Below are 16,802 nucleotides of genomic sequence, written 5' to 3'. Positions count from 1 at the left end.
GCAAGAAAGACTCAATTCCCACCTTCCTTTCAGTGCAGACTTCAAGCTGAAGCCTTGCATCTCAGAGCAACTTCCAAGACCCAATAGTATTGATATCACCTAGAAACTTGTTAGAAATGTAGGTTTTAGACCCAGCTCAGATCTACTGAGCCAGAATCTGCACTTTTACCAAGATTTCTGTGTTAATCTGCATTGTTCCTGTACTGAACAAAGCAATAGGCACCCACAAGCTCTCAAAGACACTATACCATTTCCCCAGGCCTGGGGCCAAGCCTGTGTCCTCTGAGACACGGTCTCAAATTGAAGCCTGGCATTTCACCACACTGAGAAACAGAAGCGTGCCTCTCCCTGCAAGCGCGGGTATGACCCCAACTGCATGAAAGACATGTCCAGAGGGAAGAAATAAAGAGCCTATCGCTGCCCTGCTGTGAGAAAGAACATAATTTTTAGGGCTGTTCAAAGCCCAGCACAAAGCCGTGATCCGATGGCCAAGGCCTTGGTAGTGTTACCCTCCCGATGGCCCAGGTTCACTCACTTGGTCTGGAGGGGGGGACCCACATGCCGCAGTCCTCTGACTCCTCCAGCGTCTGTATATGCTTTCTCTTCTTGGTTGGTGGCAATGAATCTCTGAAATCAAGAAACCAAAAGGAAGATTAGGATTCTTCTTTGCTTAGCCTGTTACTTTATACTGAACTTAATTTCCTAGGTCTTTGATTTCTGCTTCCTAAATCCAATCCCAACTAGTTAGGGTTCCTGAAACTCTCCCAGTCTGAAGCTTAATTTACCTTTAGCCAATGAACTGGAGGTTTACCTGCCTTAAAAAATAAACTGACAATATTTTCAAAGGCAGAAGACTCACTGAAACTGAAGATACAGACTTAAAATACGGGTTTACATGTTACACCCAAGAATGCTTTTCCCATGGAGTCTGGCCTCAATTTTGGATGGCCCTTACTATTTTTTTCCACCTTGTAGATCCAGAAGGAGAAATAAATGGGAGAAAAGAAAGACAGAAGAGAATTTGTTGATGACTGATTGACAGTGTTTCAAGAGCTCATCCCCAGAGGCCCTTGTATCATCTGGCTGGTAGCTGCCCCTATCACCTGGAATCTTCCTATAGTTGAGACATTGTACTGTTTGTTGAATGAGCACCTTGGACTTGGTGGAGTTTTAGTTACGAGATTGTCCAAGCCAAGAACGCTGGGGCCTCATCACGTCCTATTCGTGTCTCAATACTGCCCTCTCCTGGGCAGCTCCACTGCATCCTCGCTGCGTCACTACAGGGGCTCTGACTGCTCTGACGCTTTCGCTGAGGTCTTTCAGAATTAATATCTTGCCCTTTACCCAGGGACGTGGCAAAGAGGCTGCTGGTGATAAGAACAACTTATCCCCAGATAGGAGGACCCCGACTGATCCAGGAGGTTGGCGGGATGACTGGTGTTTGGGTAACAGTTGTGAAAGCTGCCACGGTTTTGGCCAGAGTTGCTCATTCCGGACATGCTCTGGGGCAGGTGCACAGACAGCATCCCAGGAGCTGCTGCGGAGTGGAGAAAAGGTGCTGGAGTCCTGCCAGGTGTAGTCCTCAAGGTCCGGTAGCTTGTACCTGGTGAAGGACGAAAGCAAGAAACACCTCGATTCTGTACCCGCTCAGAATCCAGAGAGTAACAGCACAAGACATGCCGAGGGTGGGTTGCACTCACCTTTGACCTGCGGAGGAGAGCGCGGGTCTGATGCAGAATAGGGTGGGGTATCTGGGAGCTGGCGTTGCCTGCAGATTACAGACATGGATTGCTTTTTTTTTAGTCATACGCTCGTCACAAACAGGAGGCAGCCTCCAGTGTCCAGCACCCCCAGTGAGGATACCAGGTGCTGGGGGGTGGGAGCAAAGCCCATAGACCACACCCGGTGTCCTCCGTGGCTGTGACCGGGCTTTGAGTCCCAGCTCTTTCACCTCCTAGTTATGCATCCACGAGCAAATAACCTCTTCAGGCCTCTGTTTCCCCACTGATGAGACGGAAGTACTTACTATACTGACTCAAAGCATTGTTGCAAGAAGTGCAGTGTCTATATAAGCACAGAGCACACTGTTCCCAATATTGTGAGTGTCAGTGAAGGTTAGTTAACAGTGTGATTGTTGTTAAAATTCTTACACCAGAGAGACAGCTGTACACGCGGTTTGAGCTAAGAGCACGTACAATGTTGTTGCTAAAGTAATAGTTTTCCCTCTCTATACGTTCTGGACTATCCCTAGCTCTTAGAAAGAGTTCAAAAGTTTACAAAAGAATATTTTTTTAGTACCTGGGGAAAAACATTTTTTTTCAGTTTTATATGTTGAGGTGCAAGGAAATTTTCATTTTAAAAATGAATGATCTAGTGCAACAAATCTTCAAAAAAGCCTATGACACTGGAATCACATAAAATCTCTAAATTCAGGGACAAGGATAGACTTAAAACAGCGTTGGTTGAAGCTTCAATTAAGAAACAATCTAACCATTACATCAGCTTCCCCACCTGCCACCCCAGCAGAAGTGGAATGGAGCCAGGAAAATTGTACAGGGTTACGAAACACAGTTAAGGCTGCCGATGAGTTGCTGGAATGAATATGGAAGGAGGCGCTAAAACTCTAAATGCTGGTACCTCCCTCAACTCTGCTTTGAACCCAACCAAACCAATACTTCATTAGTAAGAAATGAGAACACTGCTCCCAAGAAAGTTTAAATGTACTGAAGGGACAAAGGGACCTGATTTGTTAAGTTACCAAGGAAATAGCCTGTTCCTCTCTGATCACATTGCAATGAAATTCACCTTTTAAGAATAATGGCTTGGGGGCTGGGGATTTAGCTCAGCGGCACAGCGCCTGCCTGGCAAGAGCGAGGTTGTGAGTTCAATTCCCGGTGCTGGAAAAACAAAAACAAACAAACAAACAAAAACAAAAAAACAAAAAAAAAGAAGAATTGTTTGTATATAGAACTTCTTAAACGGGAGCAAGGAAATACCAGATATTGTCAGAAAGCCTTTAAAATTAAAGACAGAGAGCAAACAAACAGATAAAGAAGAGATACGAACGAATCACCAACAGCTCTTTTGCTTCCAGTGTGACTGACCTCTATCTGATATGACTGGCTCCACCAAAGCTGCCTTTTCCACAGATAAAAACTCTACACTTTAGAGCCGATACAGAGTTTCACTAGTCAAGATGGTAGGAAATAATTACAGATTGTGGGTTACCTACTTGCAGTTTTCAGCATGAAAGTCTAATCAAATTCAAAGCCCAGCTAAAACTCCATAAAAATCCAGTCCTTCTGGCCTGAATAGCCAGGAAAGAATGTGGGATAAACATGACTGCTAAAAAAAAGAAAGGGAATCTTGGAAAAGAGTGATACTGAGAGAAGGAAGCCAGATTTGTCTAAAACTGCCCAAGTCTCTTGCTGATCCTGAAGCTAGCTGTGTGTGGGGCAGACACTGAAATATGAGCTTCTTCCCAAGAGACAGAGTTTATAGTTTGAGTCTGAGCAAAGTAACTGCCTGCAAAACAAAAGCATATTCATCCTTCAGAGAAATAACGAAAAAAAATCCCTGTGCTCGGGGACTGCAATTCACCACAGCTAGTCTTTTATTTCATTATATTTTACACCCTTCTATGCTAAATACATTCTAGTATGTTCAGAGAAATTTTGCAGTTCTTTTCAGATAATTTGAGGAAAGAATTAATGAAATCTACCTTCAAAACTAGGTAAATCACCAAAATAAGGCAATGATTAACTCAAGAAAAATATTGTTGCTTGGGATTGCTCTTTTCATCCGTTCCTGCTCACAGTCACCCTACCAGAATCTAAGCAATCAGAGCAGGCTTTCTTTGGCCTTTGTGTTCTGAATTTGTCTCTGTGAAGGATTTTCATAAAGCAGACCCCAGAAAATGACAAACACCTTGAGTCATTCGCTGAGAGGCCAACTCTGTCTCTGGCTTCTGTATGAGACAGTTGTAAAAACCAAGCGATTCCTAGCAGCTGATTAAAAAAATAGAATAATTTGCCTTCAAAATTCCTCCTCTTGGACACATAACATGCTTTTCTGTTTTGGACGATGAATAGAGAAAATAGTTTCCTGGGAGCTGAATCTTATGCAAATCAAAAAGGGGGCCATGAAAGAGACAACTCCCTGTAGGTAGTGGAAGTTATATGTACACCCGTGACATTCACATGCTGCCCCTCAGGCAGCCAGTGTTTCTTTCACATTGCAGCCTGATGTAGCACACTGAAGTAGACAGAATGCCTACAGGGCGTGATTCTCCTGAGCACGGCGCAGGACCCGACGGTATTAAAACACAGTCTTCACGTGAATACACCGGTGAGACTATTTACAACTCAATAGCCCTATCTGAGTTTGCTCTAATGAGTCTCCCAGTACCTTCACACCACCAACTGCCCTGCCCCAAAGCTCCATTGCAGCCCTCAGCGACCTCACTCAGCACAGTGCCTAGTACAGACTGGGTGTTTAATAACTGTGAAATACTTTTTAAAAAACCTATGCACTACAACGAATATCCTGTGTATATAATTTCATATGTTAAGAGCAGGCTCTCCTGACCACCCAGTCTCCACCTCCTTACCCTACTCTGACTTGTCCTCATCTGACTGCGTGACCTTCGACTCCCTCACTGTCTTTCTCTTCCTGCTGAGCGACATGACAGCAGCGGAGTGCCGGGGGTGAAGGGAAGGGAACGGCCTGCCACCAGAGGCAGGCAACAAGGAAATGCATTATCTGTAGAGAATTTTAAAACAATACTTAAGCTTATGAAGAATCAAGCTACTTTTTACTATAATCAATTCTGAAAAAATCCCTGCGAGCCCTACCGGAGCAGACTGATCCCAACACACAGTCTTTTGTAAACTATTGACAAGAATTCCAGATGTTTTGTATAGTACTGTAACTCACCCCACAACTATAAAAATCATTGTTATTGAAGATATTTTCTCCATTTTATGTGCATGATATATCCCACACATACGGGCTTTCACATTAGGAATTTGTGTGTGCGCACACATCTATGCACACACACTCCATAGTACCCTAGAGGTCAGTATGTGGTAGGTACTTTATACATACTTGGTCAAATTTGGTTAGCATTTATACCTCTCACCCTGGATGGGAAAGGACCTTGAACAAAATGCCTTCCACTCTGTATTAGCAAACAGCAGGGACCCTGTCTCTTTTAGCGCCAATCCTCTGCTGCTTTGGACACAAAGGACCCACTTTGAGAACGTTCTTTAGGCCAGGCCCCCTGAGAACACTTGCATGTATTGTTTCATTTAACCTCTACAATCTCTCTATGAAAATGTACTGCTGTGGTATTGTTCCTACTCCAGAGACAATGAAACTGAGGATTGATGAAGTCAAACAATTTACTCAAGGTCATTCATCTGAAGAGTAGTCAAGCTTGAGTTAAGTGACCTACCACCAGAGCTTGCCCTCTAAATACAGATCCTCTAGCCCCATTCATTACTTTAGGGTTGTATTGTTTCATACAACTCTCCTCAGAATGGAGGAGTTCAGGGTAGTGTTTTAGCCCAGTCTTCCTCTCTAGGCTCCCTTTTACTATATCAATTTGAATTTAGGAGTCAAACCAGTTGATGGACTCAAATAGCCATTAGCAAGCTCCTCCCACAGAGCTGCAGGTATTGCCTCATTCCCTGCTGCAACTTCTTGTGAAAAGCTTATCAGCCCTACTCTACTGAGACGTGTAAGGTAATGGACTCTAACTGCTTTTGCCATCCAACCCTGATAAGCCTAGTCTTACGTAAAACCTAGAGTATTAGATGCTTAATCTCAACCATTATGATAAAATAAAATGAAGTGTAGAGTTGATTCCTTCATAACCTAAGGTATCTTTAAATTGTCCTCATATGAGGTCACTATTCAAACATCTTCCTCACAGGTCACCTTGGTGTGCTCAGTTCTCTTACTCAATATACAGGACTCAAGGCAGCCTGAAACATTATAATATCAACTTATTATAATATCAACCTTGATATTATTATATTAATAACCTTGATATTATACTCAATCAAAAGTTGAGTATACTTGCTCAAACCAAAGTACATTAGTCACACATGCACTCCATAACTTTTCAGTCTGCTGTTGACACTGGTCCCATAAAATTATATCACCTAGTGGCATCACATCAGCCTTAGCTTGTGTATGTATGCAAAGAAATACCTAATGATGTTTTCCTGAGACTGTATCCCTGTTAAGTGATGCAAGACCAATTTGGCTTGGGACTTGAGAAGTTGATGAGGAAAGAGGCATGTTTATATGACCTACCATGAGTCTTCTCAAACTGTAATCTAGCTATGAAACCCACAGAATCTTATCAAAAATGCAGATTCTGATTCAGCATTTCTGATGAGATCAGGCCCGTTCAGGGTGGTATGGCCGTAGACCTGATTCAGCATTTCTGGGTAGACCTAAAGATGCTGCATTTCTAGTTCCCAGCTGAAATCCATACTGCTCCTCAGCCCTCACTTACTTACTTACTGAGTTGGTTACTTTTCTCTCATTGCTGAGACAAAATACCTGATGCCCAAAATTAAAGAAAGGTTTTATTTAGCTCACAGTTTATGGAGGTTTCAGTCTATACATGGCTGGCTCCTAGGCAGAGTGGCACATGGCAGAGGGCAACAGTTCGTGGTAGGCACAGAAAATAGCAAAAGCAGCAAGAGCAAAAGGGAGGAGCAGTGGCAAGCAGCTCTTTCCCTCCCTTACATTGTATGCAAACTACCCACCCCAGGACAGATGTAGCATTCACATCCATGACGCCATCACTGGACCATGGATCAATCATAAACTCTAGAAGCCTGCCCCATGACTGCATGTGATTTGGGGGAACATCCAGACACAAACCACAACACTTACTTACTTACTTACTTGCTTACTTTATCTATCTATCTATTTATCTATCTATCTATCTATCTATCTATCTATCTATCTGGCAGTGCTAGGGATTCAACCCAGGGCCTTGCCCAGGCTAAGTTAGGCAAGTGTTCTTCTATGGAGCAATATCTACCGCCCCCGACTATCACTTTTTTGTTTTGTTTTGTTTTGTTTTGTTTTTTTCCAGCACCAGGAATCGAACTCACGACCTCACGCTTGCCAGGTAGGCGCTGTGCCGCTGAGCTAAATCCCCAGCCCCTATCACTTTAAATAAAGGAAGAAAAGTGAATCTCTGGACATTCTTCAAAGAAACGAAACCTCTCTTAAAGATTCACTAGTCTTTTTCCCAGAGACTTCCTATACACACACACACATACACACACACACATGTACACAAGCACGCATTGTTCTTTTCATTGCAACCCCTGGAGTCTTATGCTGTCCCTTCAATTTCTAGCTCCCACTCTCCAAGCAGTACTCCACACCTGGACTTTTCTCATGATGTTCTACCAACACAGCACAGCTGTGTACCTAGTAAGTAACTGGCTGGCTAACCTAGGAAATCAGAGAAGACCTCAGCCTTCTCTTCTAGACAATAAGCTGCTCTGGACTCTTCCGCATGGGGAAATGCAGAGTTAAGGGCAATTTACAGAACTGTCACATGCTGAGAGGACTGGTCTCTGTTCCACATACAAATTCAGTTTCACAAGCGGATAAGAAAGTTCTGAGTAACATATCCCAATGTTCACACATGAATAGTGTGTCTCCCAAAAGAAATCAATGTGTCTCCCAAAAGAAATCAATGGCCAGAAAAAGTTGAGGAATATACCACACTATTTCCCTTGTCCAAGTGTACAATAACACATCAAAGGCTCTGAAAAATTTTACAGTAAAAGTGCTCCTTTAATTTGGTTTAAGCCATTGAGTCACAGGCTTATCTATTGATTATGAAACTTCTTCCCACAACACTTTATGGGACATGTTTTCTACAAAATATTTAGAAAAATCTATTTTATAGGACCTATAATTCACCTTTAATATATGTAAGATTTGAAAATCTGCCTAAGAAATTCAAACCATAGCTTAGCAATTTTAGAGTCCAGTAGTTTCTTAAGTGATTTCGATGAAGAGTTGCCATTGGTATTTTTAAAGCCAAAATTCCTAGACAACTTAGTAAAGAAGTAATCCAGGGTTTGCAGTAAGCCAAGCTCTGAATCTCAGCTCTGCTATGGGGGTGTGTGCATAAGATTACATTCTATAGTTTTTGGGAGAAATGCTGCCTAGAGCCTGGTGTCTCCAAACTTAGAGTGTCTGTACATGTAGTACAGACACAATGATCACTGAACCAGCCCAGCGTCCTTGAGGTCATGTACTGGGCCTATTTCTGCTTGTTCCTGCTCAGATTTTTATTGCAGCCCCTCTTAACTGCTTACACCTGAGCATTTTTTATCACATAATGATAGGTTATCTGATCATAGGACTTTTCTACAGTGAATGTGAACTCTGACAATCTTTACACAACTATGGCTCAAAGCTATTCTGAGTCACACCGTTTGATAGATAATTTGAGATACTTTAAATATATTTCCCTGAGGTCCACATTTCTCCAAAATATTCCTTAAATATCAATTAATGTAAAAACTGAATGTAGAAGAAAAGATGTGTGTTTTAAAACAAGACAGATTCTAGCCCAACTTTGCTACTGACCTATGGGATGGTACTTAACCTCTCAGCACATCAGCCTCCTTCTCTGTAAAATATAGACAATATTGTACCTATTTAGCAGAGTTAAGAAGAACAGATTACGACGTCAAGTATAGAATTAAGTAAGCAAATATGTAAAATGCAAAGAACAATGCCCAATGTATATTTAATATTTAGCAATATTATCTTCCTTCTCTACCTCGCTTACAATCTGCCCCTTCAATCCACCTGCAAAAACAGTGAATCCATTTGGGCAAACTAGGCCTGAATCTCAATACCAATGAGAAACTCTGTCGGTAGATATTTGTGGTTTGCCCAGAAAGTACTACTATTATCATGGACACTAAGATCCTATGCTAAATTTCAGACCTCCATGGTAAGACAGTCTATTAAATAAGACTTTTGTTTACTGTCTCCACCCAAACAACTAAAGATCTGCCTGCTAATTACAAGGTGCTCATGGTCCAGGTGATTAACTCTGGTGGTCCAAAGTTCTGAGAAGGTATACCTTCTCTTAAGAAAAAGATATTTAGAGAAAAGAGGATACAACTTCTGGTAGGTTTTTTTCAGGTCAAAGAAAATAAAAATGCATCCATTGCCCACCTTTCCCACTTGAACTCATGCCAACTGCTTGGATGTTATAAGCACTGTAGAGGTAAGCACCCGGGCAATGACTTTCTCAGTTTAGCCAATGAAAGGCCAGGGGCAAAACAGGTAGCTCAGATAAAAGAATGAAAATGACAGAGATGAAGGAGTGCTGGCGAACTTGAAGACAGATTAATAAAATTTAGCCAATGTGAACTACAGAGATTGGAAAAAAATTGAAAAATTAACCAAACCCTAGAAACAGTATGACATCAAAAGACTAACATTTGTATTGTTGGAGTCCTAAAAGAGAAAAAGGAAGACATTAGAACAGAAAAATAAATGTGAAGAAATAATGGTTGAAACTTTCCAGATGTGGTAAAAAGCACAAATTTATAGTGTCAAGAAGTTGAATAGATCTCAGACAGAATAATCTCAAAGAAAACCATACTCCTACTCAGATATATTATAGTCAAACTGGTGAAAATCAAAGATAAAGAAAATACAGCTGCAGAAAAATAACATGTTAATATAAGGGAACAATGATTTCAATAATTGTCTGCTTCTTATCAGAAGACAATAGGCCACACCAGTCAAAGTGCTGAATGAAAAAAGCCTCTATCAACCAAGAATTCTATAGCTGGCAAAAATATTCCTGAAATATGAAAGTAAAATAAATACATTTTCAATGGAGGAAAACTTACAGAATGCATTGCCAACAGATCTGCTCTAAAGGAAAGGCTAAAGGGCATGCTTAAAGTGGAAGAAAAATGACACCAACAGGAATCATGTTAATTCCCCAATGAAAAAGAGCAACAAAAAATGGTAAATATAATATTACATTTAATCAATATAATAGGCTATTTTTCCTCTTATTAAGTTTTCTGAGGTGTATGAGTGTAGAAACCAAATATTATAGTATTGTTTCATACTTTTAAAGGCAATATGTGTATCAAAAACTGAGATATGCAGCTAACTATATAGAGAAAGAAATGTGTAACACTGAATTCTTAAATTAGCAGACAAAGAAAGGTCTCAAATTAAGAATTAATCATCTACCTCAAAATTAGTAAAGAAGAGCAAACCAAACTCAAAGCAAACAGAAATAAGGAAAAGAAGTAAGGGTAGAAATCAATAAGATTGCAAAATAATCACAATAGAGAAAAATCAATGAAACCAAAAGTTGTTTAATTCAAAAGAACAATAAAATTGATATACAAATGGCCAAGTATGTGAAAACATGCTCAGCATTACTAATCATCAGGGAAATGCAAGTGAAAATCACAAGGATGTATCATTCCACCCTAGTTGGAATGGTTACTATCTAAATAACAAAAAATAATAAGAGCTGGCAAGTATGCAAAGAAAGAAGAATTTCCATACGCTGTGGGTAGGAATGTAAATTAGTACAGCCATTATGAAAAGCAATACAGAAGTTTTTCAAAAAACTAGAAATAGAACTATCGTATGGTTCAGCAGTCCCAGTACTGGATATACAACCAAGGAACATGATACATCTGTACCTCAGTGTTTATTTAATGCGGTACTATTTATGAGAGAGACAGAGACAGAGAGAGACAGAAACAGAGACAGATTATCCTGATGCCCAACTCTCCCCCAAAACTGCAGTATCAGAAAGGAAAACTTCAGACCATTATTCTCTTGAATATTCAAATCATACATCCAGATGCAAAATCCTCAACAAAATTTTAGTCAAATTTACCTGGGGGGGGGAAATATACATATATATATATATATATCATACCTCAGAACTGAGGTTTACTCCAGAAATTTGGTGAAGTTCAGTATTCAAAATTAAGTAAACTAATTCATCATATTAATAGATATGAGAGAAAACACATAAAATTATATCAATAAGTACAGAAAAAACATTTTATGAAATTCAATGTCTATTCAGTGTAAAAATTCTCATCAAACTAGGAGACCTATTTTAAAGGAACAAAGGACACTGCAAAAACCTTATAACTTATATCATACTTAATGATTAAAAAATGAATCCCTCTTTAACACCAGTAACAGGGCAGGGGTATCTTCTCTCACTACTTCTCTATTCAAAGTAATATCCAGTTCAATAAGTTCTCAGAAAAAAGGGTCAAAAAAGTATAGTGTTTGAAAAGAAATATATAAAACTGTCTCATTTTGCAGGTGACTTAATTACCAACATAGAAAAACCTAAGAAATAAATTTTTCAAAAGCCTTTAGAACTAATAAGTGGCTTAATAGTGCAACACCAAAACCCCCCAAAACAAAAAATTGGAACACAAAAATGTTTTAAAATGTCATTTACAATGGCTCAAAGGAAAAAATGTGAAATATTTAGCTATAAATCAAACAAAATATGTGCAGGATATATGTTGTATGTTGAAAACCACAAAACACTGATGAAAGAAATAAAATAAAATGGAGAAATATACCATGTTCATGGATTGGAAGACTTAATTTTGTTAGGATGTCAGTTCTCCCCAAGTAGGTTTTCAGACTAATACAATCTTAATTAAAGTCCAGCAGGATTCTTTAGGTATAAAAGTTAATATTAATATTTCTTCATAAAACAATTTTTAAAATAAGATGAATTTTGAGAACTTACACTATATTATTTTAAGATTTGTGATGAAGGTGCAGTAATAAAGATGGTATATTATTAGCAAAATGATAGGCATATTGAACAATAGAATAGAATAGAAATTCTAGAAATGAGACCTCATAAATCTTGCCCATTGATCTCTTTAAACAACCATGAATTCAATAGATAAAGGCTCTAAACTAATAATTTTGGAACAACTGGACATCCATATACAAATAAACTAGTTTGGCATATCCCAAACTTTATAAACAAATTAATTGAAAATGGATCATAGATAGACCTAAATGTAAAACTATGGCCATGCATGGTGGTGCATGCCTATCACCCCAGCGCTTAGAAGACTGAGGCAGGAAGATTGAGATGAATTTGAGACCAGCCTGAGCAGTATAATGAGTTCAAAACCAGCTTGAACTATATAGCGAGACCCTGTCTCAAACCAAAAAAAAAAAAAAAAAGGAAAACTTTTAGATTCATACAAAAAAAAAAAAAAGAGAGAGAGAGAGAAACTTCTTGAGAACCTGGATTAGGCTGGATTGTACTTCTTCAATATGAAGATGTACTCATACATCTAATAAAATTCTTATAAAATTTTTCAAAAACAACAGATAAGGAGAAACCTTTTTTTAAATGGACAAAAGATTGGAACTGACACTGCACCCAAGAAAATACATGAATGGTGAATAAGCACATGAAAGAATGTCCAGCATCCTTAGTCATTAGAAAATGTAAGTTAAAACACAAGGAGGTACCACTGTAAATCTGTTAGGATGGCCATAGTAAATTTTGTTATATTGCTAATACGAAGACCTGACAGAGGAGAGAAGCAAGTGACTATCTCACACAGAGCTAATGGTAGTGTAACACAGCATGGTCACCCTCAAAAATTTGGCAGTTATTAAAGTTTACATTTATAATATGTTTAAATAGTTTTATCTTAAGTATTTACTCTAAAGAAAAACTCTTGGTCAAACAAAATTCTGTACATGAATATTTATATAAATATTATTCATAGTTGCCAGTAAGTGTAAACAATCCAAATATCCTTGAAGAGGTGAGTGGATGAACAAACTGTGACATAATCATGAGAAGAAATCTTTCTCAGCAGTAGAAAGAAATTAATTACTATTCAAAGATGTTATGCCAAGTGAGGGGTAACTGGCTCAAAATGTTATATACTGTATGTTTCCATTTATGTAATACTCTGTAAAAAGTAGAACTAGAAGGACAGAAAACAGCAATAGAGATGAGGGGTTAGAAGTTTATTGTGGATGTGATGACCAAGGGGCAATTTAAGCCAGAGAAAACTTTCAGGTGAGGAAACAGTTCTGTATCCTGATTCTGGTATGAGTTATGCAATTCTATGAATTGTCAAAACTCAGAATGCATACAAAAATGTTAAGTTTTACTGTATCTAAGTTAAGAATAAAAAAGAAAGCTTGCATGGCTGTATTAACACCAAAACAAAGGGCAGACACCAATAAAAAGAGAAACAGAAGAACAACTGAGAATATAATTTAACCTGGTTCTTTGAAAAAGTTAAGAAAGTTTAAACCTCCTGCCAGATTGATCAAGAGAAAAGAGAGATAAACTGCTGGTGTAAAAAACAATATGAAGATTGTCATACAGATCTCAATGACATTAAAATATAATAAGGAAATATGAATAATTTTAAGCCACTGATTTGACAACCTAGATGAAATGGACAAATTCACTAAAAGATACACACTCCCTAAGCTGATGACAATACAGTGTATAACCTAAATGGCCCCATATTTATTCAAGCTATGAACGTTTGCAATGACACCAGTTGTGGAGAGGAGAAGTCACTTCCCACAAAGAAAGTTCCAGGCTCATGTAGCCCTGCTGGTGAAATACACCAAAGACTTACAGAGGGCATAATACCAGCTCTATCGAAATTCTTTTGGAAAATAGAACAGGATGAAACACTTCCTATTTCATTTAATCATGCCTTAATTTTGAAAACATCAAATGAAGAGACGTGCTCTCATTACTTACAAGACCCCCAAATCGAAGTCAGTGCCCAAGAACTCTTCCAGTAGACTTGTGTCCAGGGCTGGGTTCTCCAGCGTGCCATTGGTCCCCTGGGCTGCAAAGGCAAATTGGAAAGCTTTACAACCATAAAGATTTCAGGAGATGTTGACTGTTTATACTTAAGAATTCCAAAGCAACTGAATAGCACCATGCATTTATTCAGGTTGTGGTCTTTCTTCCATTTCTTCCAGTGTGGTCTTTCTTTTGTTCAGTCATGTCTTTACATGCACTACATATATGTAACAATTCCCCAAGATGCATGTAAGTATCATGTATCACAAATATACACTAATACAACAGGGAACTAAGAGTAGAAAGACTAAGAACAAAAGTCAAACATAAAAAATTTACTGACTAGCTGACAAGATAGAGGTTAATTATCCCGGTAGAGTACAAGCCTGTAACACAGACAGTTTAATCAAACACAGAACAGCTCTTGTCTTGCCCTAAACCAAGCAAGAGCAAACGGAAATTCTTTGAATGTTTGGAGTTGGAGGACATGCACATGTGGGGTCTTGATGACAGGATGTCTTCTCCTCAGAAAGCTATGTTTAGAGAGGGCTATACTCTCAGTAGTAAAACAGCCTCTATCCCCTGCCCCAAAATAAAAGAGAACCAATTCATGTACTTGGACTAAAAATGGATTGGCTAGGTTGTGGCAATAGCCTTCTTGCTGGCAGAATCCCAAGACAGTACACGACATCACATGGCAAGAAATAGAAAATGCCCATCTATCTCTGTTTCTGGCCTCCGCTCCTCTTCTTATAAATACACCAAGATTTCAGTCATGGAGGTTTCACCCTAAGGACCTTATTATCTAAACCATTACTTTTCAAAAGCCCCAGTCCTAAACACCATAGTAGAATTAAGTTTCCAACCTCTTAATACTACTAACACATGAATTTGGAGAACGAACTGCAGGAGCTCAGGGGAACAGGTCATATTCAGATCATAGCACTACTTACTTCTGAATCATCGGTTTCTTAAGAACTACTCCAAACTGGGTATGGTGGTGCACACCTGTAATCCCAGCACTTGGGAGGCTGAGGCAGGAGGATCACTGCTAGCTTGAGGCCAGCCTGGGCTACAAAGTGAGTTCAAGGTCAGCCTGAACTTCATAGCGAAACCCTGTCTCAAAAAAAAATTTAAAAATCTACTCTAACTTTTTGATGACTCTTAAATCTTGTTTCTTAGCCTGGAAATAATTCTTTAGCACTGATATCTCTAAAAGTAAAGAAAGAGCTATTTTAAATTCTGTAAATTCTCCAGCTTCCCTTCAACTTCTTTTTATCATTAAATTCAAATAAAATTAAGATAGTGCGTGTAAGATAAGATCTATTTATTACAAAACTATTTCCATCCATTTTATCTGTAGATATTTGGAGAATTGATAAAGTCATATTCCACCACTATTAACTCTGGTGGGAATATAGGATTTAAAATAACTTACCTTTTCTAAAGAATTATTTTAAACTTTGGGGAAAATGTGTACAACTTCAGATAAAATGATATTCTAAACAGTTTTGAAAAATAAAATTGCCAAATATGGGCAAAATAAAAAGAATGTCTGAAATGACTAGTAGCCTTGAATAAATAGGGAAATTTTTCATCCATGACCATCAGCCATGCCTTGCTTAAAAGAGCAAGATTCCACCGGCATCCCGCATGACGCTTCAAAGCTTTAGCAACATAATGACTCCTCCGCTGATTTCACAGCTCGGGAACAGAGAGAAAGAAAAAAGACCTCCAGACATTTTTATGAAGCCAGCATAAACGAAATGGGTGCCAAAATTTGACAGAGAGGAAATGCATAAAGAAAACTACAGAGCAACATCAGTCGTGAGTGTTATGCCCAAATCCGAAAGAAAATGTGGCCAGATGGAATACAACATCAAGAAAAGAATTTATCATCGGGGGCACAGCGATGATTCAGCACTAGAATTTATGTATCATAAATTGCATCATAAGTAAAATCTTCTTGATCAGTGCCAGAAGGCATTGAACATTCAACACTGGCTCCAATGAATACATCATTAAAAATAAGTATATTCATACATGTGTATACATTCATACACATTCATACACGTGTATACTGCACCCATTTCTTGTCTATATGTGTGTCGTGTTTAATTATTTTTGAAACTGGAACTATTGCCACTAATGTTAGGAATAAGTACTTTGTTGCCATGTTACTGCTCCATACAGAACTGATGCACTAGCATCACATTTAATCAAGAAAACAAAGAGAGGGATGAATGTCTAAAAGCTGGAAACAATTTGCACAGGACATTCATTTTAAACTCACACACCGAAAAATACTAACTAAAGCTTATTATAAACGATAGACAACTTCAATAAGGAGACCACCACAAAAGTAATATATATCAAGATCAATATATTTCTATATTCTACTTAGAAAGTTTAATGCAAAGATTCCTAGTAATGAACTTGATAAATAAAAAAGAGACTCTAAAACTCTGATGTATAACTAAAGGAAGACTTGAACAAATAAAGACCATATTTTGGACAAAAAGAGGTACAAAGTAGTGTAAAGACATAGACATTCTTATTTTTTTCTCTATGCTGAATTAGAGAGTTTATTTGGCTTCTAATTTTCATGTCTAGAACACAAACGTGGATTTACAAGCATCACCTCATTTTGAGGATCTCGCGTGTATGTGGCTTCAGTCAGCTGGAACACTGATTTTTCTTGCCAGGTCTATGGCTGTACCACCCTGAACGTGCCCGGTGTTGTCCGACTTTACCTGTCAGTAACTTACAGTTAGCTCAACCTACGAATTTAATACATCTACAATTTAAAACTTCTTGGAATAAAAAAGTTATTCTACAGTTTATTTCAAAGAATGTAATGTGAAAATATCCAAGGGAATAAAAGATAAACAAATAAATGAGGGATATTTATTAA

General features: G+C 38.5%; 1 protein-coding gene across 1 annotated transcript in view; it reads right to left on the bottom strand.

Moving 5' to 3' along the window:
* The window catches only part of Myrfl (myelin regulatory factor-like), a 111,428-nt gene that overhangs the window by 69,510 nt on the left and 25,116 nt on the right, over positions 1-16,802 (bottom strand). The window contains exons 2-3 of the mRNA XM_013519404.1: positions 1,345-1,768; positions 536-627 (exon numbers count right to left, since the gene is read on the bottom strand). Of these exons, the coding sequence (XP_013374858.1) occupies positions 536-627; positions 1,345-1,768 (516 nt within the window). The remainder of the gene's footprint in view (positions 1-535; positions 628-1,344; positions 1,769-16,802) is intronic.

The sequence above is a fragment of the Chinchilla lanigera genome, unplaced genomic scaffold (genome assembly GCF_000276665.1).
Source record: "Chinchilla lanigera isolate Chin_1 unplaced genomic scaffold, ChiLan1.0 scaffold00004, whole genome shotgun sequence".
NCBI lineage: Eukaryota > Metazoa > Chordata > Mammalia > Rodentia > Chinchillidae > Chinchilla > Chinchilla lanigera.
Note: the sequence above shows the minus strand (reverse complement) of the source record. Positions and strands in the feature narration are given on the sequence as shown.